This window comes from Mustela erminea, chromosome 3 (assembly GCF_009829155.1).
Source record: "Mustela erminea isolate mMusErm1 chromosome 3, mMusErm1.Pri, whole genome shotgun sequence".
Lineage (NCBI taxonomy): Eukaryota > Metazoa > Chordata > Mammalia > Carnivora > Mustelidae > Mustela > Mustela erminea.
The window spans coordinates 132,013,563-132,041,042 of record NC_045616.1 but is presented as its reverse complement, the minus strand read 5'-3'; the positions used below and the strand labels follow the sequence as shown (position 1 = coordinate 132,041,042).

General features: G+C 39.6%; 1 protein-coding gene across 1 annotated transcript in view; it reads right to left on the bottom strand.

The window, feature by feature from the left end:
• Positions 1 to 760: 760 nt before the first annotated feature.
• C6 (complement C6) overlaps positions 761 to 27,480 on the bottom strand; it is a 60,929-nt gene continuing 34,209 nt past the window's right edge. The window contains exons 11-19 of the mRNA XM_032337510.1: positions 23,899 to 24,065; positions 22,052 to 22,277; positions 20,748 to 20,919; positions 20,383 to 20,494; positions 16,957 to 17,089; positions 15,827 to 16,015; positions 9,787 to 9,877; positions 6,061 to 6,302; positions 761 to 1,439 (exon numbers count right to left, since the gene is read on the bottom strand). Coding sequence (XP_032193401.1) covers positions 1,258 to 1,439; positions 6,061 to 6,302; positions 9,787 to 9,877; positions 15,827 to 16,015; positions 16,957 to 17,089; positions 20,383 to 20,494; positions 20,748 to 20,919; positions 22,052 to 22,277; positions 23,899 to 24,065 — 1,514 coding nt within the window. The 3' untranslated portion in view covers positions 761 to 1,257. The remainder of the gene's footprint in view (positions 1,440 to 6,060; positions 6,303 to 9,786; positions 9,878 to 15,826; positions 16,016 to 16,956; positions 17,090 to 20,382; positions 20,495 to 20,747; positions 20,920 to 22,051; positions 22,278 to 23,898; positions 24,066 to 27,480) is intronic.

The window sequence follows — 27,480 nt, the reverse complement described above, 5'->3', positions numbered from 1 at the left end:
ACTAGGTGGGAATCCCACTGGGTTTTAGAGGAAGGAAATCTTTGACTCACAGGCTTGGAGATTGGCTAGCTAAGTAAGGCTTTGAGATCAGTTAGTAAATCAAGCAGAATGAACTTTGGGATGACTCCATTTCTAAACTGTTTTCAAAATGTCTTACTCCTGATGGTCAGTCTACCTGGAAAGTTGTTAAGAATTCTCAGGCCCCGCCCCAGACCTGCTGAAACAGAAACTGGGGGTAGGGGGGGTAGTGTTGCAGGTACGTGTATCAATTAGCAGGCACTCCAGGTGACTGATGCACATCAGTATTGAGAACTGTTGTTCTAAAGATGCTCCTCTTTCCCAATAAAATGACACCCTAGCTTCTCTAAGAAATGGGTGTCTACTTGGTGTGGCCCAATGCAGAAGACATAATTTAATTTAAAAAATATTCCTTCACAATTCTCTAATGATTTTATTTTCCACTCATCACATGCTTCAGCTCAAAAGCTTCAGGATGCACTTTAGCCGAGGCAAGGAGACTTGTTTTTCCTAAGAGTATGGAACTCCAGAAGTTTACTAACTCCCTTACATGAGGGAATTTCCACTTCTTTTCAATCATCCTTACTGTGATGCTTATTACTGTAGTGTGTTTCCGGGCATAAGACGATGGAACTCTTCTCTCCTTACCTTATTTTCTCCATGACAATTGTCATCATCAAAAATATTATATATTTATATGCTTATTTTTTGTATGTCTTCCTCCACATGACTGTGAGCTTCATGAAGGCAAGGGATTTTGTCTTTTTATTCACCGTTAATTCCCTGGCATCTTAAACAGTACTTGGCACATTGTAGACATTCAGAATTATCTGCTGAATGAGTGCATGAAGGAAGGCTGGGTTTCAAGAATGTGTTTTACAAGTTGTACGTTTTTGTTTATTTATTAATTTAAGACAATTATGGTTTTTGTTCTCAATTCTATTTCTGAGAATGTTTAATACTACAGGCTTCATAAGGTCCTCAGAAGTCCCATCATTTTAGTGCAACAAGAACAGAAGAATTTACTGGGTTAATGTGAAAGCTGTTATCTGGGTGTACACTACAGAACATCATGGATTAAAACTGGATGGGAAAGGCTAAGGCAAGGTGAATAATTGTATGAAAATAACACAAAAGAATTGATGTCTAAGCTCTGGGCACACCAGTCTGCTGTTTGTAGAAGGATGCCCTTTTGTAGAAATTATTTTTAGAGAGTAAATCTGTTTATCAGTAATTGCTTTAGGCTGAACACCTCCCAGGATACAGTATTTCCATTTTCCTGTTGGCACATCGTACAGCTCCTACTTCGCAGATGTTCACTGTTTTCTCATTCGTTGATGATCCTATTCTGACACAGTAGAGGTGGCTTCCACCCTTGAAGCACTGAGGAGGCAACAGGCAGACACATTTGGAAGTGGAAGCTGAAACGAGAGGGAGATAGTATGACTCACCACAGACTTTGGGGTTTGATTTTACCTCGTTTGTTCCCAGAGCAGCAGGCACTTTGGTGACAATGTATTAGAAAGCTGGAAAAAAAGGCAATGATCCAAAAGACCCAACTGTGCTCGAATGGAGTCATCTGGTTGGAAGAGACCAGAATGCACTAGTAAGCCAGTAAGATTCAGAAGTTGGGCTGTTTCTGGCACCTCCTTCCCACTCACTGCCCACATCCAGTTGATCGCTACATCCTGTCAATCCATTTTGACGATGTCTTCTGTCTCTCCTCGCTGTTATTTCTCATTGGCACCACCCAAGAACATTTAGTTAACTTCTGTTGAGAAGGTGCTATGAACCACCTAATAAGCCAAGAGATTTACATTCTTTATTTCATTTAATCCTCACAAAAAACATATGGATTCTATATTATCATGCTAATTCTACACACAAGCTTGTTAATGAGCTTGAGTGATTGGCTCATGGTTCCACAATTAGTAAGTGGTAGAGGCAGGTTTTAGATCATAAATGACCCACAGGCTTTAATTCTTTAACATAACTCTTACACCACAGTTACTGATTTCTTTCTAGAATATTTCTGGGTGGATGATTCTTTCATGAGGCCTGGTTTCAAAACTACCCAGTCACTTCATAATTCATATAGATCTTGCATTCATGAAATCACTTTAAAATAATTACTTGAGATAAACTTGTCAAAGCCAAGAATATTGCAAAAATTTTGAGTAAAGTGATATAGGCTCATTTATATACATGCATATTTTAATCAGAGGTCAAGGTCCTCTACAGTTTGACGTTAAAATCTCTTTGCATATTGTCTTCCAGGTAGAGTAAGTCCCTCTGTGCCTCCCAACCAAGACCTCAGTGGTTGTCTCGTTTTTGTACTTTTGCCCACGCTATCCTCTTCTTTTGCTACACTGATGTGCTCCCTCCCACTTTCCTCCACATATCCAGTTTTTACAGGTCTCACTTCCTCCATGAAGCATTTCATAGTCACTTGTCCCATACCAACTAAACGCCAATTAAAATTTTAACTAAACTTTAATAGTGTAAATCTGTAAGTACTATATCTGACATTTGTTAGTACTATATCTGACACTGACATGTCTTTCTCTCAAGACAGTTATAAGTGGTTTATTTGAGAGATCATTCATCTCTATGTCCCATTTACCACTTACTGAGGTGCTCAATTAATTCAGGTTCATCAGTTGATTTCAGTTCTGAATTTTGGGTTACAGGTGTAAATATTCAAAAAGAAGTGTATTGATAGATCTGGGAAAACTCATGTTGCCAAATTATCTGAGTCAGACTGAGAATCAGCGATGATGTCATTAAGAAGAAGCTTCTTTTAGGCAGATATCGGTTCTTTCCCAATGTAAGAAAATGGGGGAAAGAAGTAGGGAGACACTCATTGACTTCCTGTAGACTTCCTGTCTTTGGTAGGAAACATTTCATGAAAGAGCATGCATTCTCTTGTAAGCCCTCTGTCACCAGCTAGAGAAGATTCTAGTTGGGAAAGGTCTTGCTCATTGTTGTAAACAATAGGGTTTAGTGAAGGACACCTCTGGAGAGGATGTCCATTCCCCAGGCTTTTGGAAAGGCCATGGTCACCATTCCTTTAGGATGGTTATGGCTTAAATGCTCTTAGCAAGATTATCCGTAGACTACCAGCACCAAAGGCCCTTCCCACCACCTCTACTAATGCATCCTCCAACATTCAGTTCTCATGCTACCAGCCTTATGAAACACTTCCAGGCCAGAAGATTTTTATCCTTTATCTTCAGTGTCTTTATCATACCTTGTACAGTGACGTCCACATCTTGGCTACTAAATGGATGTGTGCTGAATAAATTTCCCCCTTCAATTAGCCAATGGTGGACATTTTTGAAATTTAGGCAAAACATCCCATGTCCATAAAAATAGGCTCCTTAAGAAGCCATTCATGTTCTAACTTTTGAAAAGTGAACTTTATGTAATTTTGAAGTTCCATTTTTAAACCTTTCTTTATTTCATTTTAGAGAAGGAAAAGCATAGCAAAGTATGCAATGTATTCAAGAACACAGTTCAACCAAGAAGACCTTCAGTTCAACTCAAAATTAATAATATCCCAACTTGCCATGAGTGGATTGCTAAAAATACATTTTTAGCTTTCTCTCTCTTCATAAATGCTGTGATTTGTACAGTGATGCTCTTCTATAGTGTTACTGAACAGAATTCTTTGTGACATTGACTTTTCCCCACCAATTGAAGAAGACTGACCCAGGCAGACCATATCTTTAGGTGGAAAAATGCTTTCAGTACTCTGATGGTGTATAAAACTAAGGAATCTTTTAAATGGCTTAAATTTCTCATCACAAAATATCCATGTATTAGTTTGATTATCCCAGGACATTCTCTTAACTTGAGCAATATTGATTAAATATTCAAACTTTTCTGTGTTCTTTTTTTAGACAAGCTCAGACTCCAGGAGACTGTAGGATTTATATATATGTACAGTGAAGAGCTAATAGAAAAAGCAGATTTTGATGAAATTGTAAGCCAGATATTATTTGTTACTCTGACAGATCTGAAAAGAATAATTTGTGGAAAATAGAAAAAAAATTCATTACTATACAGGGTTCCATGAAAATCTTTTCTTCATGATAAGTATGGAAGAAGGGAAGCTCACACTAAACACATCCTCAAATACCAGTTCCCCTATTGTAGCACAGATAGGGACCATTTTATCCTGTTTCCTTTAATCTTCAGTGTGCATTCCTGACAGTAATGTTCCTATGCTACCATTTTCAAAGAAAAAGGTTATATTTTAAATATAAAATGATATTACATAATACTTTCAGTACTTTTCTACCATAAGTTATCATCTATGAGAGATATGTCAGTTGGGTAATGGTGTTAGTCTGGTAATGAAAAATGAGTAGTAGTGTTTAGCTACAAGATGATTTGATACTGATCAGAATTGGGCAACTTACAGAAAGTAGAAACGTAATGCCACTTCCTGAGTATCAAATTGACAGAGAAATAAAGGAGTAAAAACTCCAAGCATTGGTAAATGTATGGAAGGCAGTCTTAATTATACCTTGTAGGTAGGAATATAATATGGTAAAAACATTTCTGGAAAGCAAGTTGATACATAGTACCAACAAAGACTTTATATTCAGAAGTCATGTTTACCTAAGAATTTCATTTTCTAAGGTATATCCTAAGGAAATAATCTTAAAGATTTATCTGTGACAGATTGGTCTATTATAGCACCGTTTATAACAGCAAAATATTGGGAAGAATCTAGACACTTAAGACTAGTTAAATAAATTATAGAATGTCCATATAGGTTTTTGGCGGACATTGAAAATTATGTTACAAAATAATATATAATGACGTGAAAATAGTTTCATGATGTATTAAGTGAAAAACAGCAATATATAAAATAAGATGTAAAGGGTGATACTTTTTTAAAAAAAAATGCAGTGTAATCAGGGCCATCCCTGAGATTTATAAGGCCCTGGGGAATTTTTTATTTTTATTTTATTTTTTGTGAAATGCCTCTCTGTATAAATAAGAACAATCACTCTAATTTAGAGGGTCAGCACCATACCAGCAGTCCAATCTCAAGCAGTCTTGACAAATACCCTGCTGGTTGGTGGCTCACCAGACTGCTTTCTGGAAATGATGTTCTAGCTCTGAGTCACAGATGGCTCTACAGGCATGAGTCCCAGAGCTCCTTGGAGCAGCTGGTTGACCCCATGCATGGTGAGAGAGAAGCAGAATGTCAGAGAATGTTCCACAAGGGAGAATCAGTGCCTGAGCCCATGAGCCAACCCCATCTGGGCCCAGAGTGTCCTACCTGATTAACACTGCCAGCCTTGGCTAGTCCCAGGCACTGCAGGAGGACTTAAAAAAATTTGAAGAAGATGCTTCTGGCAATTAGTATCCACGAGGAATTTGGTCTAGGCTCAGGGTCCTCTGGCTATGTTGTCCCAGCCAGTTCCAGATGCCAGAGGAAAACTTAGACAATTCTGATGAAAGCTTTCCAAAGCTGGGGGTGGGGAATGGTGCCTGAAGCATGAGACTGGGACAGGTGATTTTCTACTGGAGTCTAAGGGTAGTACTGATTGTATACGCAATGAACAGTAATTAGGAAGATTCACCCTAAAACTATGAAAGTGGCTATTTCTAACAGTGGGTGGGTTATGTTTTTTTCTTTCTTTCTATTTTGACTTTATAAATTTTTTTTACAATGTAAAGGAGTTATTTTTGATTAAGGAAAAGTTTTTGTTCTGTTTTTAAAAAGAGTATAAATGCAAATAAGATGAACTAGTTGCAGGGCACCTGGGTGGCTTAGTGGGTTAAAGCCTCTGCCTTCAGCTCAGGTCATGATCCCAGGGTCCTGGGATGGAGCCCCACATCGGGCTCTCTGCTCGGCGGAGAGCCTGCTTCCCCCTCTCTCTCTGCCTGCCTCTCTACCTACTTGTGATCTCTGTCTGTCAAATAAATAAATAAATAAATAAATAATCTTTAAAAAAAGATGAGCTAGTTGAGATGAAGATTATGTGTGAGCCTTTCTAGGACGTGGTCACTACTGGAGCTCACCTGAACATTTTTCCCAGTCGTAGCAGGTGTCATAGCCACAGGATTCTTTCTTTGTGCTATTGGTTGAAAGTCTTCTCCTTTCAAGACCCCATTCTAGCTGTGGACCATCTTGGCAGGAACCAATATGCAGAAAATGGAGTTGCTGATTATTTAAACATTTCTCGGCCAAAAACTTACAAGCAGATGAAGTAAAGTAACGGCTGGTGTCTGTATCAAACACGCAGACATCTTCTGAATAATGGCTGCCCAAGAGAGGAAAGCAAACATTCGCATATGAAGATTAGAAAAAAAGAGATGGCAGGCAGCCAATATAATATGTAGACTCACCACCCAGTTTTCTTCCCCAATGCTCCCCCCATCCCCAGCCTCTCTCTGTTTGGTTCTTCGTCTCATCTTGCGTGCCCTATGATTCATCCTTCTAACGTTTCATCTTTATCTTGGTGTTCCTGCCAATTGTCTTCAAATCAAAGTCTGAATTCTTCAATTCTGGTCTTCAAGATCTTCAAATTGAGGATCTTGACTCAATTGGAGTCAGTTTGACTCCAATTAACTTTCTACAACTTGACTCCAATTAACTTTCCTTTCTAGAATTGTATTGTTTTCCTTCCTGATCGCTATCACCTGACAATTGTATTGCTCATTTTTGAAAATGATAAGATTACTTCTCCTTTGTTGGCATCCCATGCTCTGTTCCATCAGCATTGCATTGTCTTTCTTCTGTGCCTCTCTGTGTCCAGTTCAATTACTGGCTGCACTTCTGCCTTCTGCACTTGGAAGCTAACCCTGACCAATCTGGCTCATATATGCTAGACTGCCTCAGAACTCCATAACACTCAGTATTTGGAAACCAGATATATATACTAAAAGCTCATGCCCTCAATCGCAGTACAAACACACTTACAAATATATATATATATATATGTAAACATATATATATATATTTGAGTGCAAAAAATAAATATAAAATTTATTAAAACGCCCACAATATTTTAAAGATACCAGGAGTAATACAGGTCACAAACCCAGTTGTCTGTGTAAATTATAATAAAATACAAATCAAAAATACTTGCAATTTCTAGGCACCCTAAATTAAATTTACTGAAACACTGGGGGAGAAGGGGGCTAAGGAGGGGTAGCTCAGAAGGCAAACCAATAAAGTGGGAGGAAAAAATACTAACAAAAAGGTAAAAATTATACAAAATAAAATTATCAGCATAAATTTACTGTACTAAGAATATCTACAGTTTAATAATACACATCCTATTGCCTTGAGACATTGCAAAAATCTACCATTCATCCATCAACCCCAGATAAACTTCATTTCAAGTAGCCACAGTTACAAAGTCAAGACAAAACATTCAAGTATGGTTGTTAAGTTCACCTCCATTGGAAGCCAAGTAACCAAACAGGAATTCAAAGAGAGAAGAAATAAAACACATCAAAAAGCTATAGGGGTTCTAGATTAAGTCTAATGCATTAATATGCCACAATGTGACCTGCCCTTATTTCTTTTTATAATTAGAATATGCGAAAAGGAAATAACATCACTCCTGTTTTTCTCCTCCTTTTTCCCCCTCAAAGGGAAAAAAAAAAAAAGGTACTGGAATCAAGAAAATTTTGGATGTTCAAATGAGCCAAATAGTATTTTTTCAATCTCCATGTGAATAGTGATGAATTTTCCCTGAATGACGACGGGTAGTCAAAATGAGAAGAGCGTAAATGACACCACTTATTTATATATATAATATATATTATAAATATATATATTTAAAATATATATATATTTGCAAGTGTGTTTGTACTGTGATATATATATATATGTATATATATATACATCACAGGAGTGATGTCATATATATGTGTGTGTGTATATATATATATATATATATATATATATATTTGCAAGTGTGTTCGTACTGCAATTGAGGGCATGAGCTTTTATGTCATTCCCGGGGTAACTTGCTTAATCTTCCTAAGTAGATGCTGGGTCTTCCTCCCGAAACCTAGCCAGTGGCCACAGTGCTCCTTTTGTTGCGAGGATAAGAGCTTCTTGATTACTGTAAATTTGAATTTCTTCTTGGATGTCAGTTTTAGAGTCCACAATCAGGGCATCAGTGTGTAAATTGATCTCCAGGAATAAAGGCCACTCACTCTCTGTGCGCAGAGAACTTAAGCTGTGGGGCCAGTCACTTCTCACAAATACCTTCAATGCTGTGTAAAGTAGAGCTGAGGACTACAGAAAGAGGCTAGAGAGGTAAGGAAGAGCTGAAATTCTGACAGTTCCAGAGGATGGTTTGTGTTCTCCCAACTTGGTATTGCAAAGATTAAGACAGAAGCTTCCCCTGCATTACATGGGCAATATGAGGGTTGCATGTACTCCCCAGGAGGCCATCTGCTGGATGAGGAAGACTCCACCAGCAAGAAGCTACACGGTGGACCATTTCTGGTGAAGATTGGGGTGGGGGGCAGGTAGAGAGGACCACCTTTGTGCTGAATTCTATTTGTGGCATTATATGCAAAAATACCCTAGAGTGTTCCTAAATAAATAAGAAATCCCTGTAAGTGTTCGTTCACCAGCATGGAGGAACATGAGAGCTACTTAGTGTTAAAAGTGAAGGATAACACCTGGGCCCAGTCTATTGGCTTACTATCCCAATGTTCAGTCTTTCTCCTCCTCAGTCATTTGACTGTAACTTTATTCATAGGGCCTATGCATCCAGCCAAAGTACTGTACTTCACAGCCTCCCCTGCAAGTTCATGTGGCCATATGAATAAGTGAAGTTTAATGAGATAGAAGTGAGTGATGGGTGTTCCAAGAATTCTCCTTAAAAAGAGGGAAAATGTCCATTTTTGGTATTCTCCCTTCCTGCTTCTACAGAGCGATCTCTGACCATGAAATAACTTTTAGGACGACGGTAGAACCAGAGCTGGAATGAGCCTCAGTCTTACTGGCAACGAGAGAGTCGTCATACTAGCCCTAGAATGCCTACCTCTGCATTTATTTTGTGAGATAGAGAAACAAAATTTATCTTCAGCTAACATTGTTTTGAATTAAACTCAGCTGAAAGTAACCCTTAAATTAAGAAGCTCCCTTGACTCTCCTTAGTTTGTTCATGTAAAGAAAAGGCAGTTAGGGGTGATGGCTGGTAAGTGACTCTTGATCTCGAGGTTGTGAGTTCAAACCCCACAGTGGGTGTAGAGATTACTTTAAGAAAAGATAAGGCAATTGTAACAACAAAAAGGAGATAGTCATCTAGTCATGGCAGTCAGAGGGAGATGTATCATTTTCCCTCTTCATTCTCTCTACCCCAGCATGAAAAAATAAACTGACAAAGTGGTGTGTTTATGTGTGAAGTCTGTACTCATGCCACTGTCTCTATTCTAAGCTTTTGAAATCACAACCTTGTCCCATGCTTAGGAGCAAGAGGAAGGTTTTGAGAATAATTGAGTCTGAAACCCATTATGGACAGGAATAAGTCTTCATAAACAAAACTACAAGTTTCTTCATAAACAAATGCCACACAAACTTAGGGAATGGGGCTGAGAGATAATTAAGAAAGCTTGCTACCAGTGGGGAAGAAATCAACACAGCAGAGGGGGTATCAGTTATGTGAAAAATTAATATGTTTCGTGTTTGTGCTTCAAGAAGCTCAGCTCCTCTATCGAGCTGGTTACACTAGACTGGTTTTCCCATTTTCCAAATACAGTCCATAGAGTATCTCTCACCCACAGTCGTCTTCTGGAGATATGCAAATGCACTCAGATCCCACCTGTTTTTGTCCTAGTTGACAATGGCCCTTTAATTTTGTCAAAGAATCTGAAACAAAAGAAAAGAGGTAAAGAGCCGTGCAACGCATGGATTCCAAATGATTAAGTTTGGACGTAGGAGGGAAGGCAGTGGTGAAAAGTTCTCTCTTATCACCTATAATAAGGGCATTCATTTTGCCTTTTTCCAAATATGTTGTCATGAAATATCTTGTCTGAAAGGTCCTTTCTAGCTCTCATGAGCCGTCTTTTTCCCAGCCTAAAGTCGCTGTAAAGTTCATGGAACTGAAGAAAATGGAATTGGTGAAATTTCTGTTCATTTGTTCTTAAAATACTTCTTGGGTGACTATGATGCTCTCAGCACTGTGTTAAGTTCTGGAAAATAGTGGATTGAGTACAATTTCACACAGAGTCTATGCTCACAGAGCTTAGAGTTTTGTGAGGGCAGACTGACATTAATCAAACACATGAATACAAATAGAATTGCTCGTGTTATTCATGCTAGTAGAGAGAAAGCACATAATCAAGAAATCTGATGTCATGAGGAAGGTTAGGACTGGCAAAATGGAAAGACGAAAGGGAAAGTGTTCACGGCTGAGGAACCATCAGGCATGGAAAGTCAAAAGAGAGGCAGCAAGTGAATTTCCTGGAACTGTGAGAAGGCCTGTGTGGTTTTAGTGCAGAAAAACAAAAGCATGGAACAAGATGAGGCCAGAGAGGTAAGTGTGTGTCAGGCTGTGTGGGGGCTTACAAGGCTTTTGAAAGATTTTTGCCTCTATTTTATAAACAATGACCAGTCTTCGGTGGGGTTTAAACAGGGGGTCCTATGACAAAATCAGGTCTGGATTCTGAAAAAGAAATTAATTCTGGCTTCTGTGTGGAGAACGGATTTGAAGAGGCATGGTGACAGAGAAGGTAGACAATCTACGAGATGATTATAGTAGTTCAGGTGAAAGAGGACGGTAATTTGGACCAAAATGTTGAGTTGGAAATGAAGAGAAGTAGATAAGCCTGGGACATATTTAGCAGGTTAAATGGATGAAATTGCATATCGTGGGCAAGCTGTGTGAGCTGCAAAGTATGATTCTTAGGTTTCTGGCTTGCATTAGACAATAGGCTTTGGTGCCTTAACTGAAACAGAAAATATTATAGGATGCTTAGTTTTGGGGGGGCACCTGGGTGGCTCAGTGGGTTAAGCCTCTACCTTCAGCTCAGGTCATGATCTCAGAGTCCTGGGATCGAGCCCCGCATCAGACTTTCTGCTCAGCAGGAAGCCTGCTTCCCCCTCTCTCTGCCTGCCTCTCTGCCTACTTGTGATCTCTCTCTCTGTCAAATAAATAAATAAAACCTTAAAAAAAAAAGATGCTTAGTTTTAGGGAGGGAAGGGTAATGACTCAAGAGTTCTTGTCTGCAAATGTTAAATTTGTGGTATCTTTATTTTTTAAAAAGATTTTATTTATTTGAGAGAAAGAGAGAGAGAGCATAAACAAGGGGACCAGCAGGCAGAGGAAGAAACAGGCTACTTGCTGTGCAAGGAGCACATTGTGGGACTTGATCCCAGGATCCTGGGATCATTACCGGAGCCACCCAATCATTCTTAAATTTATGGTGTCTTTTAGACACTTAAACAAACTATATCAAAATAGGTACATAAAATGTATCTATTTTAAATGTATCTATTAACATGTGGCCATTTGGGTTTAAGCTCAGTGGAGAAGTCTGTGCTAATGAAATAAATTTGTTATTATTGTTCTTTGGGGAATCATTGAAGCCATATGTATGGGTATGATTCCCCAGCAGGAAAAAGTAGCATAAGGGGAGAGGACAGATATGAGCCTTGAGGAAATCCAGCATTTAATGTCCAAGCACAGGCGGGAGGCTGCCAAAAACAGAGAGCACCAGCCAGAGAGGCAGAAGTCAAACAAGATGGTGTTGTATATTGGGAGCCACGGAAAGAAAAGGAATGTCAACACTGTTGGATGTTCCTAAGAGGTCAAAGGAGATGAGGATCAAAATAATATCCATCACTTTTAGTGATGGTGGTGACAATGGTGAAAATGGTTCTTTTGGGGGTAATGTCTCGAAAGTCAGATTTTCTTCTAAGAAGAATCCATGGAGAAATGCAACTCTGAATGCAGGTGTTTATCCCTGCATGATATTCTAGGCACTAGCATGGGATGGCGGGGAAAAAAAGATAAAAAGAATGAAAACAGAAGTGGTCCCCTTTTTTGCATGAATGTAAAGGACACTGTGAAAACATAGTATAATCATAATCATAGTAATGGGTTTATACATAAAGGCCATGATAGGTGCTTTGTAGAAAGGGAACATGGTTCCAGAGACCATATAATAAGAGACCTCAACTGAGAAATACAAGGAACAATCCACAAATAAATGAGGCTTGATCTAAGACAAGCAACTGAACAGTATGTATGTGAGCAATGGGCGTTAAAGCAGAGGGAGTAACACTTGGGTGTATTATATGAAGGGGAAGTCTTGGTTGTCTTGGCTTACACGAAGGGCCATCCAGAGAACCTTTAGACTAGTTGAACTCGACCTAGAGTTGACTTCCTGAGCCTATTGCATGAAACAAACTTCCCAGAACTGAATTTGACTAATCCACAGAACCACAATGGCTTCTGGAAGCAAGTAATCATCAAAGGATGGCAGTAGGCAGCTATAGCTAGATATTCTGCCATATTAAATGCTGGAATAGGAGACCAAGCTCACAGATACCCATTTTATACTACCAGGCAGAAGGTTTGATGAGGGAAGGAGGTTTATGCTAGAGGCAAAAATAAAGATTTTAAGAATCAATAGGTATTCTTCATAGCAATGAATTTCATTATTTCCCACTCTCATTCTCTGTCAGGAACCTTATTCCTTCCGGTGAAATCTGGCCCATAACTTTACTGAACATGGGGACCTACCACTGCTGGGAAGGTCTCAGATATTGAGCTTTTCCATTGACATGGGATTATTTTTCTTTGTTGTAGAAGCTATACCTCTCTGCCCTTTGGAAATAAGTCCACACTTAGGTCAGGGAAGGACTCTGAGCTGTACATTGTTTCCAAAAAGAATAAACTTTCAAGCACTTGGCACTACTGATTCAAAGTTATCATTGATCACATGCAAGGAGTCCGACCCCTCAGTGTGTCAGGTGGAAGTCAGAACCAGCTGTCAGCTGGCCACACTGCGCCGCACACTTTGTGAAGGATGTGGAATGGAGAACATTGTGATCTTTGGAGGGTTGGCATTGGGGGGATCTTTGGGAGTGTCAGTTTCTCAGAGGAAGAAAAAGTAACTGTGAAGGCATGTACTATCTCATTTCCTCAGGAAGCCAAACCCTTTTCACGTTGAAATAATTAAAAAATCTTTTCCTAACCAAGGATGGCCTGAAAGCCTCTTTGTCTCACAGTTCCTCGCACATTGAAAGGAAAGTGTTCAATTTTATTGATTTTCTCTCTCTCTCTCTGACTTCCCTCATTGATCTTTTTGCCAGGGTTGCTGGAAAGAGAATGTATGAGATAGGATGTTTATTTACTTTATCTGGATGTAGAAAAGTTCATTCTCTCAGATTGGATTATAATTTCAATTTCTTCTCCAAATGCTTCATAGGAGTGTGTGTGTGTGAGTGTGTGTGTGTGTGTGTGTGTGTGTGTGTGATAGTGCTGCTGTTTGTAGAGAGAAGATACTACCTAAGACGCCAAGAGGATGTTAACCATCTGAAGCCTGTGGTTCCCTCTTGTATGCGTTATCAGGAGTCAAGTGAAATCCAGCCATAATGTCAATTTGAAGTCCTCACAAATTTCTGTGATATCTCTTTATCAATAGTGTTAAGGTTATTTTAATAGGTTAACTTTTCCCCTTTCATTCACACATTAGGATAGCCTGAAGAAGGTATGGAAGGCCAGATGGCAGTGAGCTTGGGGAAGGAGTACGTCTGTTGGTCAGTTCCCGTTGACCCAAATTGCCCAACCAAGCAAAATGGGCCTGATCATACCAGATCTCAGATACATCTTCCAGGATTCATTCGCTCTTTCTTTCTTTCTTTTATTATTTTTTTTAAAGATCTTATTTATTTTTTGACAGACAGAGATCACAAGTAGGCAGAGAGGCAGGCAGAGAGAGAGGAGGAAGCAGGCTCCCTGCTGAGCAGAAAGCCCGACGTGGGGCTTGATCCCAGGACCTCAGGATCATGACCTGAGCTGAAGGCAGAGGCTTTAGCCCACTGAGCCACCCAGGTGCCCCCAGGATTCTTTCAATAAAAATGAGACATGTTTTGAAAAAGCATGCCGAAAAAGTTGGAAAATATGAATTATTAGAAGCCCTTAACCACTCTTCCAAATTACTGCTCACCAGACTATTTTCTCCTGCCCCTCCATGACAGTTGCCTGATAATTGAACTTCCCAGTTTGTAGGCTCATCTGGTGAGTAGGCAGTTAGATAGTAATGAGCAGGGCAGGGATGGAGCAGAAAGGCACCTGCTAAGCATCAAAGGGGGGTTGAGGCACCTGTTGTGGTGAGGAAATCTTAGGCCAACAGCAAGCTGAGGTTATGTGGTATCTTCAGGGGATTTTTCCCTCATTATAATACCATTTACGCTGTAGTTTTGAAAGATCCTTGCCCCTAACTAAAATCACCATGGCAGTTCTGCTCAATCCAAATAAAGATTGGTATGTGGATTCCTGGAAAAAAGCAGGCTTCCACCCAGAAGTGGAACTACCTCAATGAACATTCCTCCCCTAATTACTCAAAATACAACACAAGCTTGTAAACAGACTACTCTATGTATATATTGATAGATAGATACAGATGTAGATAAATTTAAAAGCTTTCTCTAGTTAATTTGTTTCAAAAGTGCCTTTAAGTTTTTTCCTCTCTTCAAAACAATGGTTCTCAACTCTGCATGGATCTGGCTAGTTGGAAGAGATTTTAAATATACACCAAATACCAGGCCCTCTGCAGCTCAGTGACATCAGAATCATGGGATGGAACCTAAGCAGAGGTGATTTTTTTTTTTTTAAGATTTTATTTATTTATTTGACTGACAGAGACCACAAGCAGGCAGAGAGGCAGGCAGAGAGAGAAGGGGGAAACAGGCTTCTTGCTGAGCAGAGAGCCCGATGTGGGGCTCAATCCCAGGATCCTGAGATCATGACCCGAGCTGAAGCCAGAGGCTTAACCCACTGAGCCACCCAGGCGCCCCAACAGAGGTGATTTTTAAAAGAAGTGCCTCATCTGGAGTTTAAAAAAAAAACACACATTGTTTTAGAGGAATTGATATGAGATAACATAGACAATGCATTATGTATTTGTTTTATTTGAGGAAGAAGTCTTGGAACTCATATCAGAAGACCCTCTAGAAAATAAGATCTTGGTCCTACTTTGATAAATCAGTGAATAATCCTGCATTTATATATTTTAAATTAAAACAAAATGCTTAGGTAATTAAAAAGTAGTATGCATTACTTTTTTATGGCTCTCCACTTTAAGCACATTTTCATTAATTCTGATTTTGTTAGGGTGCTTGGGTGGCTCAGTCAGTTCAGCATCTGCCTTTGGCTCAGGTCATGATCCGAGGGTCCTGGGATGGAGGCCTGCATGGGACTCACTGCTCAGTGGAAGCCTGCTTCCCCCTCTCTGTCTGCCACTCCCCTTGCTTGTTCTCTCTCTCTCTCTCTCTGTCAAATAAATAAATAAAATCTTTTAAAAAATTCTGATTTTGTTAGATGTTAAATTCAAATCCTGAAGCATTCGATTGGAAAAGAACATTGACCTCACCCTCTAAAGTCTGAAGATATCTACCCGACTAATAACTTTCATTTGCTGCCTGTCTTCATTATGACACAGGTTGAAATATGAAACCCAGCCCATTGGGGAAACTTCCACTTTCCCTTCCCAAAACACACTCAGGAAATAGCCCCACTGTGGATGCTATACAACCACTCTGGGGAGGGGGGCATCTTAGCAGACCGCAGACCCCTGAGCTGCTACTCACCTTCTTCACAGGTGAGCGAGTCTGAAATGTGCGGTGTCCAGGAACCCTCACTGCATGTGTACCTTGATGGCCCAGCAACAGCAAAGCCTTTGGGGCACGTTAGCTCAATGGAATCGCCAATTTCATAAAATTTCTGAAATGGTGAGATCGTCAGACCTTCTTGCGCGACTGGCTTGAGGCACTGTGTCTCTGCAGGCAGAGAAACATTTCAGATTTGCTTAGTGAAGCAGAACACTGAACAAATGTAAGCAGATTTTAGGCAGCCCAAGAGGTGATTTTAATGCTACTTATTGCATGGGTGCAGCTTTAAGGCCGTGTTTTGATCAGAAAAGTGGGGTTCCGGGGGTGGGCAAAGGATCCCACCCGTCCCTTGAGAGACTTCTCCCCTGAGCCACTCCCTTTAGCTCCATCATCTGAGGTTCCCTTGCTAAGGATGTGGCTCCAGAAACTTTCCACTTTCATTACATTATTGGGATTTTTCCTTTTAAAATGTACTTTTTCTCTTCTTCTCCATAGCAGGGGTTCCCAAAAGCAAGTCACCACAGTGTGGATGACCAGAGGCAGACGTCCTAATAGACACTGGTCTCAACTCTGCTTCGTGGGGCTCCCTAGTAACTCTTTGGGGTTACTACTTGAGCCTTCCAGAAATCTTATTTTGACTTTACCGTAGCCTACAAATGGGCAGGCTTCTTCCTCTCTTCCTTAATAAAGGATGCGAACATGCTCCAAGGAGAAATCGGCATGTCACATAAAGTCCCATTTCTGATACATAAGGAATGTAAGTATCATCTTCCTGGGACTCATCAATTTGCATTAATTGGGGCATCAGGCAAGGTCCTGAGGTCTGAGGTTCGATGTAGATAGTGGATTTTGGGGATTTCTTTGCTAAGCACATGCTTTGTAGTCCTGCGTCTAGGAGGCTAAGATACAGCAGCCTGAGAACTGAAATAGGAAGACATCTTGAAATTGAATTTTACCAAATGAATCCTCTTTTCTGCTTCGCTAGACCTTTTTACCAGAGTTACGCAAAATCGTACGAAGTAGTGATGTGAGGGTGTGATTTTGCTCTAGGTGTATGGGACACATTGATTCTTTAGAGCAGTCATGCACAAAGTCCGCCTGTGTCTCACGTTGGCATTCCACGCCTCCTCGCCTCCACGTCCTGTCTGGTAAACATCTGAAGTACTGGTAGCCCACAGTTGTGAATCCAGTAAAGCAGGAGATTTCCACATCTTCCCCAACTGCGTACAGTTTCTTCTCATTCTAGAATTAACACAGAAGCCATAAATTATCAATGCCACGAACTCGGAATACCTCGGGGTAGTCCTGGATTCTTTCCATTCCTTCACTCCTGATCTCAGTCACAGTCCTCTCAGTTTCTACTTCTAAACATCTCTCAAAGCTCCTCCTTTCCTTTGCCACCATCACTGTCTTTGATCATGGAATTTATGATCTCTTACAAGGACAACCTTCTAACTGGGCCTTCTTCTAAGCCACCTTCCATATTGCTGCTCTAAATTTATATATATATATATATATATATATTTTTTTTTTTTCTTAGAAACTTCCTCCCCACTGGATATAGCATGCCCTACCACTGTAAAAGTTAAAAATCTGTATATACTGACCCTAGAATAGCTATAAACTGAATAAATAATGTATTCTACAGGGATTTGCTATAGTGGCTAATCAACTACATGTCATGTAAAAGTGTTACTCAGTTCCTAGTAACCCAGGAGTCATTCTATAGTTTCCCAGTTATGGGTAACTAAAGTACAACTACCGTCATGTGGGAGTTCACTAAAACCTTTGCTCCTGTAAAACCTACCTCTCACGAAACAAAACCTCCTGCCATTCTCTGAACGTGATATTCTCAGTCATGCCACCATGTCTTTATCAGGCTGTTCCCTCCGTGCTCCACACCTTCTGTCTTTCCCTCTCTCAGGACCCAACTCAAATAGAATTTCCTCTATGAAAACCTTCACTTTCCCAGCTTCATGAGGTGCACCATTCTCTCAGGTCTGGCGGAAACTCGTACAAAGACCTATTTTTTTAACATGGGCTACACTGCAGCTTCATTCCCGACCCAGGAGTGGCACTTCCACTAGCAGATTTCTGCCTCACCTGTCTTTACAAAGGCTTACTAACTCTGCTGAAAGAATGCAAAACACCATTCTTCTGAGGGGGCAGTAATGTAACACTCTTTTTCCTTACTGAGAGGAAGAAAAATGCAAAGAATTGACTAGGAAGTTACTCTCTGAGAACTGAAATCGCGAATTTTGAGGGAAGTAGAAAAAAAAAAGCTCTGTTGTCAACTTTCATTATTACTTGGCCACATAATTCAACTTTTCTCCTAGAAGAGGATTACTTTCCTGACTACTAAAAGATTTTTCCACTACTGGTTATTATGGGTGTGGCTTTGTTTCCAAGGGAAATCGACTAATGCGTAGCTTTAAGGATGTGGATATTTTATTCAAAGTCTGCACATTTCTTCTTGCATTTCTCCCCAAGTAAATATGTGTTCCTGTGCTTCTGCTTCTGTTTATCTTATGAGGCTGGAACCTGTGAGTGTAGGTTCAAACTTCCACCAACACATCTGCTAGACTGACTGAACAAGAGAGCTTTACCTACCGTCACTGTCGCTCGCCTGCGGGGGTAGGCGATTACTTTCCTGTACAAGGACATGGCCGCTCTAGCCGAGAAGGAGGCATAGCCTCTCTCTCAGAACAAGGGGGTTATCTTTCTACAGGGAATCCCAGAAGGTACTCATTAGGAAAAATCAAAATTATATTACGTTTGAGTAAAAACTACTGTCAGTAGAGAGTGGGTCTTTAATAAAGAGCAAAAGAGAACAAAAAGTAATAAATATATTCATAGGAATGGAAACACGTCATCTAATTTTATAAAAAGAGTCATTTGAATAATGCATCACTGTTGAAACTCTTTGTGTGCTTTTAAAATTAGAATGTTGATCATTTTAACAGTGTTTGCGAGAAGCTGGCAAAAACAGGTTAATAATTATTTGGGTATCAGGACCTGACAAAATGTAATTTTGAAGAGTATGTTCTAGGCCAGGGACTAGCACAGCTCCTCGCTACACGGGGTTTGCAGTGACTCCTCAGGTCTCCATTTTTGCCACCATGGATAATACGTAAATAAATGAGTGTGATTGTATTCCCACAAAACTTTGTTTAAAATAAAGAAGAAAAGAAAAGAAAAGAAAGGAAAACAGATGGCAGCCAGATTTGGGCTGTGGGCCACATTTTGCTGACCCCTGTTTTTGGGGGACTCATTCCCACAGTGTGGCTCTGGACATAGCAGCATCAGTATGACCTGGGAACTCCTTAGATAGGACGGTTTATGGGTGCTGCCCAAGACCTGTTGAATCAGAAATCCCAGGCAAGAGACCCGGCAATCTGTGTTTTAACAAGCCCTCCAGTGCCCTGTAGAGTTCTCGAATCTCTGTTCTAAGGACTAAATGACATTTATTTCACTCTAAAATATTTCCTCCCCTTACAATTTTTAGGCAGAAGACAAATGAATGCGGAGGGTACATTAGCCCGAACTAGCCTCCATAGAAATTTATATGGTGGCATTGGAGAATTGAGGGTTATTGATTTTTGATCATAAATATGACACAGTAGGAAAAAGATTAAAGGCTATGCTGAATTTAAGAAAGCTAAAAAATGTTTTTTGAAGGTAAAATTGATTAAGGAGCATGCCTTCTGTCATCCATTTTAAATATTATATGTCTAATTTATATCTCAACCACAGGTCTGTCTGACAAACATATTTAGTTATTTTAAACCATAGAAACATTGCAGCTCAATGAAAAAAAGATAAAATTAAAAGGTATTAAAACTGTATTGATTGCTGAAGAATTCTACAGGTTTCTAACTTAAGGCATTATAGGCTCTACACCTCCTGTGATTAAGTTTTCTCTCTGAAAACACGTCTTAGATAGCAGATTAGTTTGTTCAGACTTAGAAATAAACAGTCAGATCTTAGTCTCAGATTCTCACAAGTCATCTGAACCGATATTGTGGCCAAGCTCCACTTTCCATTCACATAATGGATCATTACCTTCGGAGCCAGTAGTGCCAAGAAACGTAGGTGACCTGCTGTGCTTGGTCTAACAACCAGGTATGGAGGGAGACCTCTTCAGGGAATTCAAGACAGAGGCGTGGTAGAGTGTTTCTAAGTATTAATTTTTAAAGATTTTTTTTTTTTTATTTATTTGTTATAGAGAGAGAGAGAGATACAGAGCGCAAGCACAGGCAGACAGAGTGGCAGGCTAGAGGCAGAGGGAGAAGCAGGCTCCCTGCCGAGCAAGGAGCCCGATGTGGGACTCGATCCCAGGACGCTGGGATCATGACCTGAGCCGAAGGCAGCCGCTTAACCAACTGAGCCACCCAGGCGTCCCCTAAGTATTAATTTTTAAGTCAATAGAAGATGATTAAACATATAATAAATAAAAATAAATAAATAAAAGAAAATGCCTAGTTTATGTTCTATGGTTTGGATTCCAAAGTCGAAGTGAAGGTCAGGATGCTTACCCGGATAAATCCATTTTCCGGAGGAATTGGCCGAGGACACCCTGAATCTGATTCTGTCTCAGGGAGGTCTGTCTCTTTCCTGTCTTCATCATCACTGACACATGGCTGGCCACTAAAAGAGGAAAGTAAATATGCGTGTATAATGTAACAAATGTGTGTGTGCGTGGGTGTATATAGATACCCACATAACACACAACCCATTTACATGTGAATGTGTACACGTAGATATATAGAGAGAAAACATTAGAGAGAAATGGGTAGCACCAGATCCACCAATACCCCCACTAACACACTGTGTTGGAATAGGTAAAATTCTGATTCTTTCCTTAGAGGAAAATAAAAAAATCCCCGTCGCCCATCCTTACTCGTTCTCCATGATTGAAAACGTGCAGTGCTCCTCTTGCTGCTTCTCCCCCTCACAGTTTTTCCCTCCCCGTTGGGGGCTGGGGTTGTTGCATTCTCGGGTTCTGGATCTCTTGTAAGTAGCATCACACGCGCTCCAGGAAGACCAGCAGCTCCAGCTCCCATCCACCGCATCTGGAACACAGGAAGCCCCCCGCCTTCCTGGTGCAGCTGAGACAGCTGGGGATGTGAAGCCAGCTGACGTGGTCCCCTCACTTTTTAGCTGTGTGATTCTTTGAGGACCATCACATGGTTATAGTGAAGATTAAAAGAAATTACCTGTGCAAAGGGTCTGACACCTTGCCTGACTTCCCTTTCCTGTTCCCACAGCCTGAGTAAAATGGCAATAATTATGAATCATTTTCGACTATCAACTATCATACACACATATGTAGATGCATACATATATGTATAAAGACAAACTTCTGAATAGAATATATATCAGATTATTTTCTTAAAGGTAATAGAATACATTCTTACCCACATGACACATCCCCTTTCTAAGGAGGATTAGAGGTAGCCATGAATGTTATTTAGCCCTGTATGAAAACTTGGGTGGGGGCTTAATTTATCTCTGATTATAAAGCCATCGTCATTCTACATTATACAACAGAACAGGCTTATAACAACAGTATCACATACTTTATTTTATAGTATGGTTTATTATTTCATTTATTTTTAATAAATTAACAATTTAATTTAATTTAGATTATTAAAGTGTTAAATTATTAAATTATTTAAAATTTTAAATGATCAATTTATATTATTAAATTAAATTTTAAATGTTAAATTTCTTAAATTAAATTTTAAATTTTTAAATTTTAAGTTAAAGTAAATACATTTATTAGATTAAATTTAAATTAACTAATTTAAAATTAAATTGATGATTTAATTTTAATAAATTATTTTATTTATTTATTTATTTACTATTGGCCACAGGTGCCCAGGTTACAGGCATTGTGCTGCCTATTCCATACATATATAAAATTTTCAGGTACATACTGGCATTGTCCCCATTTGATGATGAACGGATTGAAGCAGAGCAGGGTTGGGTGACCTTCCCAAGGCTACACAGCTGGTAGGTTACAGCAGAGCCTCACTCTCACCAGGGCTGTTTGTTTGACTTTAGAGTCTAATTTTTTATAGGCTTCTTTTCCTTGTGAGTTTGCATAAGGTGAAAAATAAAATTTCTGTTTTCCTTGACCAACCTAGGACACATTTTGGTGGGGAAGAGGGGCCTCCCCCACAGGAGGTCATGGATACTCACTGGATTTATAGTCTGGGGAGCGTCTCTCACAGTTGTCTCCGTAGGTGCCGCTCTGGCACACACACAGACACTTGGTCCCCGAGAGCGTGGGGCGGCCGTTATTAGGGCATGGAGCGCACCGGCAAGGGTCAAACTTGGCCGCGTATTCTCGGAAAGCTTTCTTGAGGTTGCTCCGTCTTGTCACCGCACAGGGGATGTTTCTCACCAAGTCCGTGATGGGAGCAAGCTAAGAGCAGATGGTAGAGAGGCGGTGTGGTCCACCACATTCCTTGGGCATATGCTGCCATCACTGATCAATTCTCATGGACTGAGAGGAAAGGTCTGGAAAATCTTACACATCAAAGGGATTATTGTGCAAGATAGCATATCTGCTTTTTGAACTAGTGGAGAAAAACCCTCTGCATGAGAGCAGGGGAGTTTCTTTTCTTTCCTTTCTAGGGAGGGTAGAGCAGCTCTCTACAGGATTAGCTGGATTCTCTTGTCCCTGATGTGATGTCTCTGGTGCTTACCTTCCCTGGAATTGGGCTAGGAAGGAAGCCTCCCGGGAGGTGTCGCTTCCTTGGACTTACACCACATTATTCAGTAAGCAACAAATACATGCCTCAAGTCACTGAGAGAGGTGATGGAGAGTTGGGCGGTTCGTGCACGCTCTGCCAAAACCTCATTAGGTTTGATTTAAGCAGAAAAATCTAGAGAGGGTGAAGAGAGGCTTTCTGTGTTCTTTTTTCCACAGACAGGATTGGCTCTTGGTGGGACCAGATGAGAAACTATGCAGCGGGAGAGAAGAACTTGACCGTAGGATGAATGGAAGAATTACGGTAACAAAGAATAGAACTAACACAAAATCAGGGCTCATTTCATTAACATTTGAAAACCTCAAAGGAATGACTATGTAATGCAGCATATGAGTCACAGGTGCCCAGATGGGCAGCCAAATCTCATTTTCCCCTCATAGCCTGTGGAGCTCAATGTATCTTCACGTTGCATGTAAATTATTCTTTCATAATGATTGAACTCCTTTATCTTCATTTAAATGAAATGAGCAGAATAGCTTCTTTGAGGGCTTTAAAAATGTGTTTATGCTTAGTCAAAACTTGTTCTAAATGATATGACTGATATGTGGGCAAAGTATTCCATCAATAATAAAAATCACCTTTTTATGTAATCCTAACAAATACAGGACAGGTAATTTTAATCAATGGTGATAGAAACTGAGAGCCAAATGGGTCTAAGACCCCATTTATCCCACAGAGCTAGACTGAACATTTAGGCATGCTCATGGAATAAAAAGTTGCAAGAAAGGTACACCAGTCAGATTTATTATGCAGACGGGGCACTGAAAAGCACCAGTTAAGGCAAGCCTGAGCAGATGTATTCCCCAAATTCCCCCTTCCTGGAGGCTCCTGGGTAGCTTAGTCAGTTAAGCAGGTAAGCGGCTGCCTTCATCTCAGGTCATGATCTCAGGGTCCTGGGATTGAGCCCCACATCGGGGGCCCCGCTCCAGTTCCCGGCGAGGTGGAGAGCCTGCTTCTTCCTCTCCCTCTGCCTGCCACTCCCTGTACTTGTGCTCCCTTTCTCTCTCTCTGTCAAATAAATAAATAAAATCTTAAAAATAAATTACCCTTCCTGGTATTTTATGTATGCTAAGGATTCTACCAGAGATTGCTCATTTGAAGAGCAAACATAATCGATGTATAATTTAACATTTTAAAAAAGAAATGCACACTAAAGAAAGACATTTTCCTTTCTCAAGTGCGAGGAAAACGGAAAAGGGATTGCATGGTGTGCAGTTTAGGTTGCTAGAGAACCACTGTGGCTCTCTGACGCATAATATTTCTGACTCTTACCTCAAAGTCAATCACAGCGGGATTTTCCTTCACGGATTCTAACCACTCTGAAAATTCCTTCTCCGCAGGACCAGAGGTCCCCCTCTCCCACACCAAGGCGGCGGCGTACTTACTCCTCCCACCTCGAGTCAGGGAAATAGATTTCTCTGCTCCCTGCAAAACCGAACCTGCAAGGTGTTTCAAGAAAATGACTCATTTAACTTTACTGCACATTCAGACTTTAAAGAAAAGCCTGTTTGCATGGGAGGAGAAGTAGATGGTAGTCATGTAGCTACATTAAAAAAGCTAGTGAAAGGCGAGAGAACAGTCCGCCTCAACCCTCCAGGGAGTTCAGTAATAGAAATGATAACGGTGTTAGCTGTTCCCATTTATTAAGCAACTTGTCTATGCCAGGCACTTTGCACTGATTGTCTTAAGTTATTCTCACAACAATCTTGAGAAGTAGATATTATTATAAACACAGGCGCTGAAGCTAGAGGTAATTTAACCTGAACACATGTCCAGTAACTAGGGGTGGGGTAGAGGGAATAGACTGGGGCGTAGATGCTGCCCCAGTCCAGGCTACTCCGCTCCCAGCTCTTGGAAGCCAGAGCTCCCACTTTTGAAGTGTATCAGCATATGACTTGGGACTTCAGAATAGCACAAATCACCAGGTTTCTGATATCCAATCAGTGGACTGCCAGGCTGGAGATTTCCATTTAAAGTTGATAGAATGCTTTTAAGCTCAAAGACAGGGGCAAAGGTACAACTAATAAAAGAGGAAGAAAAAGTTAAGCCTCAAGATAAGAGGTGGCACGTTGTTTCATTAGGAGCAATGATATTTAATGTACAGTGTGCAGATCTTTTACGTAGATTTTCAAAAACAATTCCTATGAGTTAATGATGTCTTTAATTAACAAAGGTAGGGACTGGGTAATAGGAAATCATAGTGAGAAATAAAAGCAAATGAAGAGGAGGTTAGTGCTCTGGGTGAGAGTTTATGGCATTAATTTTGCATCTATTGTGCAGTACGGATCAGCCATGGCTCCGTTGATTTGAAGTTCTACAGTGAAAATCTAGAACAAGAGCCCAGTGGGTGAAGTACTCTCTCTGTGAAGAAAGTAGTATATCCCTTTCAAAGTGAGGTTGTGTAAGATAACACAGATGGGGTATAAGAAAACATTTTAGAGGTTTTGTATTTATTTTTCGTATAAAAAAGGAGAGAAATTAGTATTTGTCAATATATCGTGTACCAATTATCAGTAGCTCTGACACGCTAGTTCACATTTGGCTTGATATCATGTATTTCATGAATGGATTGACACCAGTAAGAGTTAAATATGATAAGCGTGGGGTCCTGAAGAAAGAGTAAGCATTAAGTCTGTTTATACTCCATGAGCTAGCTGGAACAGAACTAATTCTTGCAAGATAATGAGTGGTTTAAAAAGATTCCAGGAAGGAAATGCATATTAAGGATGGTAGTAGAAAGAAGAACAGATGTTTCTGTTACTTACACAAGCTTCTCGTAAGCCACAACATGAGACTGATACCAAAGCTGCCCAAAACATATCAAAAATTTCAAGGGGTTTTTGATGAAATATTAATTTGTCATAATATGAGCAAGACACTGAAAAATTCTGTTTATTTCATGTAAGCTATATTTCAAAAATTTCTCTTTTCCATGTCTGTATATATTTTTGTGCATAACATATTTTTAGAATACTACATTTATAAAGTTTGTTAGTATTTTTTAAGTAAGTATATTAGGGACATATAGTAAAAAAAATTTAATGATATAATTACAGATTTTAAAAGTTTGGAGTCCAGTGATTTAATCAAAGAAGCTCAGGATCAGACGTCGACAGAGTATGTTTTCATGTATGTTTTACTCTTAAACGTGCTTTGACATTAGGCAAATTTTCATCATGATTAATAAGCATTTGTTGAGAATCTGCTATATGCTAGGTTAAAGACTGAGAGAAATGTAAAATATGGCTTTTGTATTTGAAGGACATAGACTCTCAATGAGAAGAGAAAATAAGTACATAAATAATATTAGCAAAACCATAGAGAACTAAAAAAGGGAAGAAAGAAAGAAGGAAGGAAGGAAGATAAGAAGGGAGGTTAGGGAGGGGGAAAAAAGGTGCACAAAAAACCCAACATTTTGTCTTAGTGTTAGAGAGTGGTGCAACAATTCAGGATTCCTGAGTTAGGGCCGTGGAAGAATTCTGTGATTTTAGGCACTTAGGGAGGATAGAACTATGAAAGGACTTTGAGGCAAAGCTAAGACATGGTAGGGGGCAATGCCCTCCCAACACGGGCAGAGACCCAGAGAGAGGGGCCGATGGTTCCAAGTTCTGGAAACAGTGCCCATGGACAACCACTTGAGTTGAAGTTGAAGGTTCAGGTAGGGGAAGAGCAGCAAGACAGAGAGGATCTGGATGGAAAGTCAAGGAGATTGGACTTCATCCTGCAGGTTTAGAAGTGACTATATTCCCTAGAAACATTTCGAGTTAGAGAGTTCACATAATTCAGGAGTATTAGCAATGTGCCACATGGGTAGCAATGGCTAATGGATAAACCAGTATGGACACCATTGAAATACACTCGGATTTTGCAGTGTCCTCACCTCATTCTTACAAGCTGAAAACTGTGGGTCCATATTTGACATTTTCTCATTTCTTTGTTGGATGAATTTTATAATTGATAACAGGGCAGTTTTGATTTTTTTTTTCCAGTAAGTATATTCTCAAAATTCTCTCAGGTTTTGAGATGTCCTCATCTTACCATTATATAGGAAATTACTTTTTTTCCCCTCTCTCAGAAATTTGTGGACATTATTGTCTTATAGCATTGAATTTAGTTATAGAGAAGTCTGAGGACAGACAATTTTTGTTGTTTTGGTTGTTCTGTGGGAGACTTGTTCCTTCAGTCAAGATAATTGAATAATTCATTTTTTAAAACTGTATATAGTAAATTAGTTAGGGTTTGTCTTGAAGTTATATATTTGAACCATATCTCTGATGCATATAATCAAAACAAATTTGTTTCTTTATTTCAGGGATGTATTCATATATAGGTATTCATATATAGTTGTGTCTTTTTTTTCTTTTCTTAACAGTTTTCCTCTTTGATTTTTGGGGATCTCTATTGCAGGAATACAAATTTCCACATCCTAAAATATCTGACAATTATATTAAATTGTATTTTCATTCCATTTTCATTAGATTTTTCTTAATAAATGTTAATATCTAAATTTTCTCTGCATTTATTATGAATTACTTTAAATCCTTCTGAATGTGATTAACTTTCTTGGTTTTATTTTCAGGCAATTATATTTTGTTCTTGCAGTATCTAATTCATTTAGAAGTATAATGGTGATATTTTTCAATGTTTGTTTGTCTTTGTACCTTAGCTTTGAAATTTGCCTTTTTAATTAATTCTTATAATCTTTTTGCTTCTGAGACTTGATTTATTGAATTCACATTGTTGTTAATTTTTGCATGAAAAACTGGTATAGAGTCTATATCAATACTTCGGTTTATATTACTAGGTTATTTGTTTCGCATGTTCTTTCTTGATTTTTGCTGTAATATGCATGCA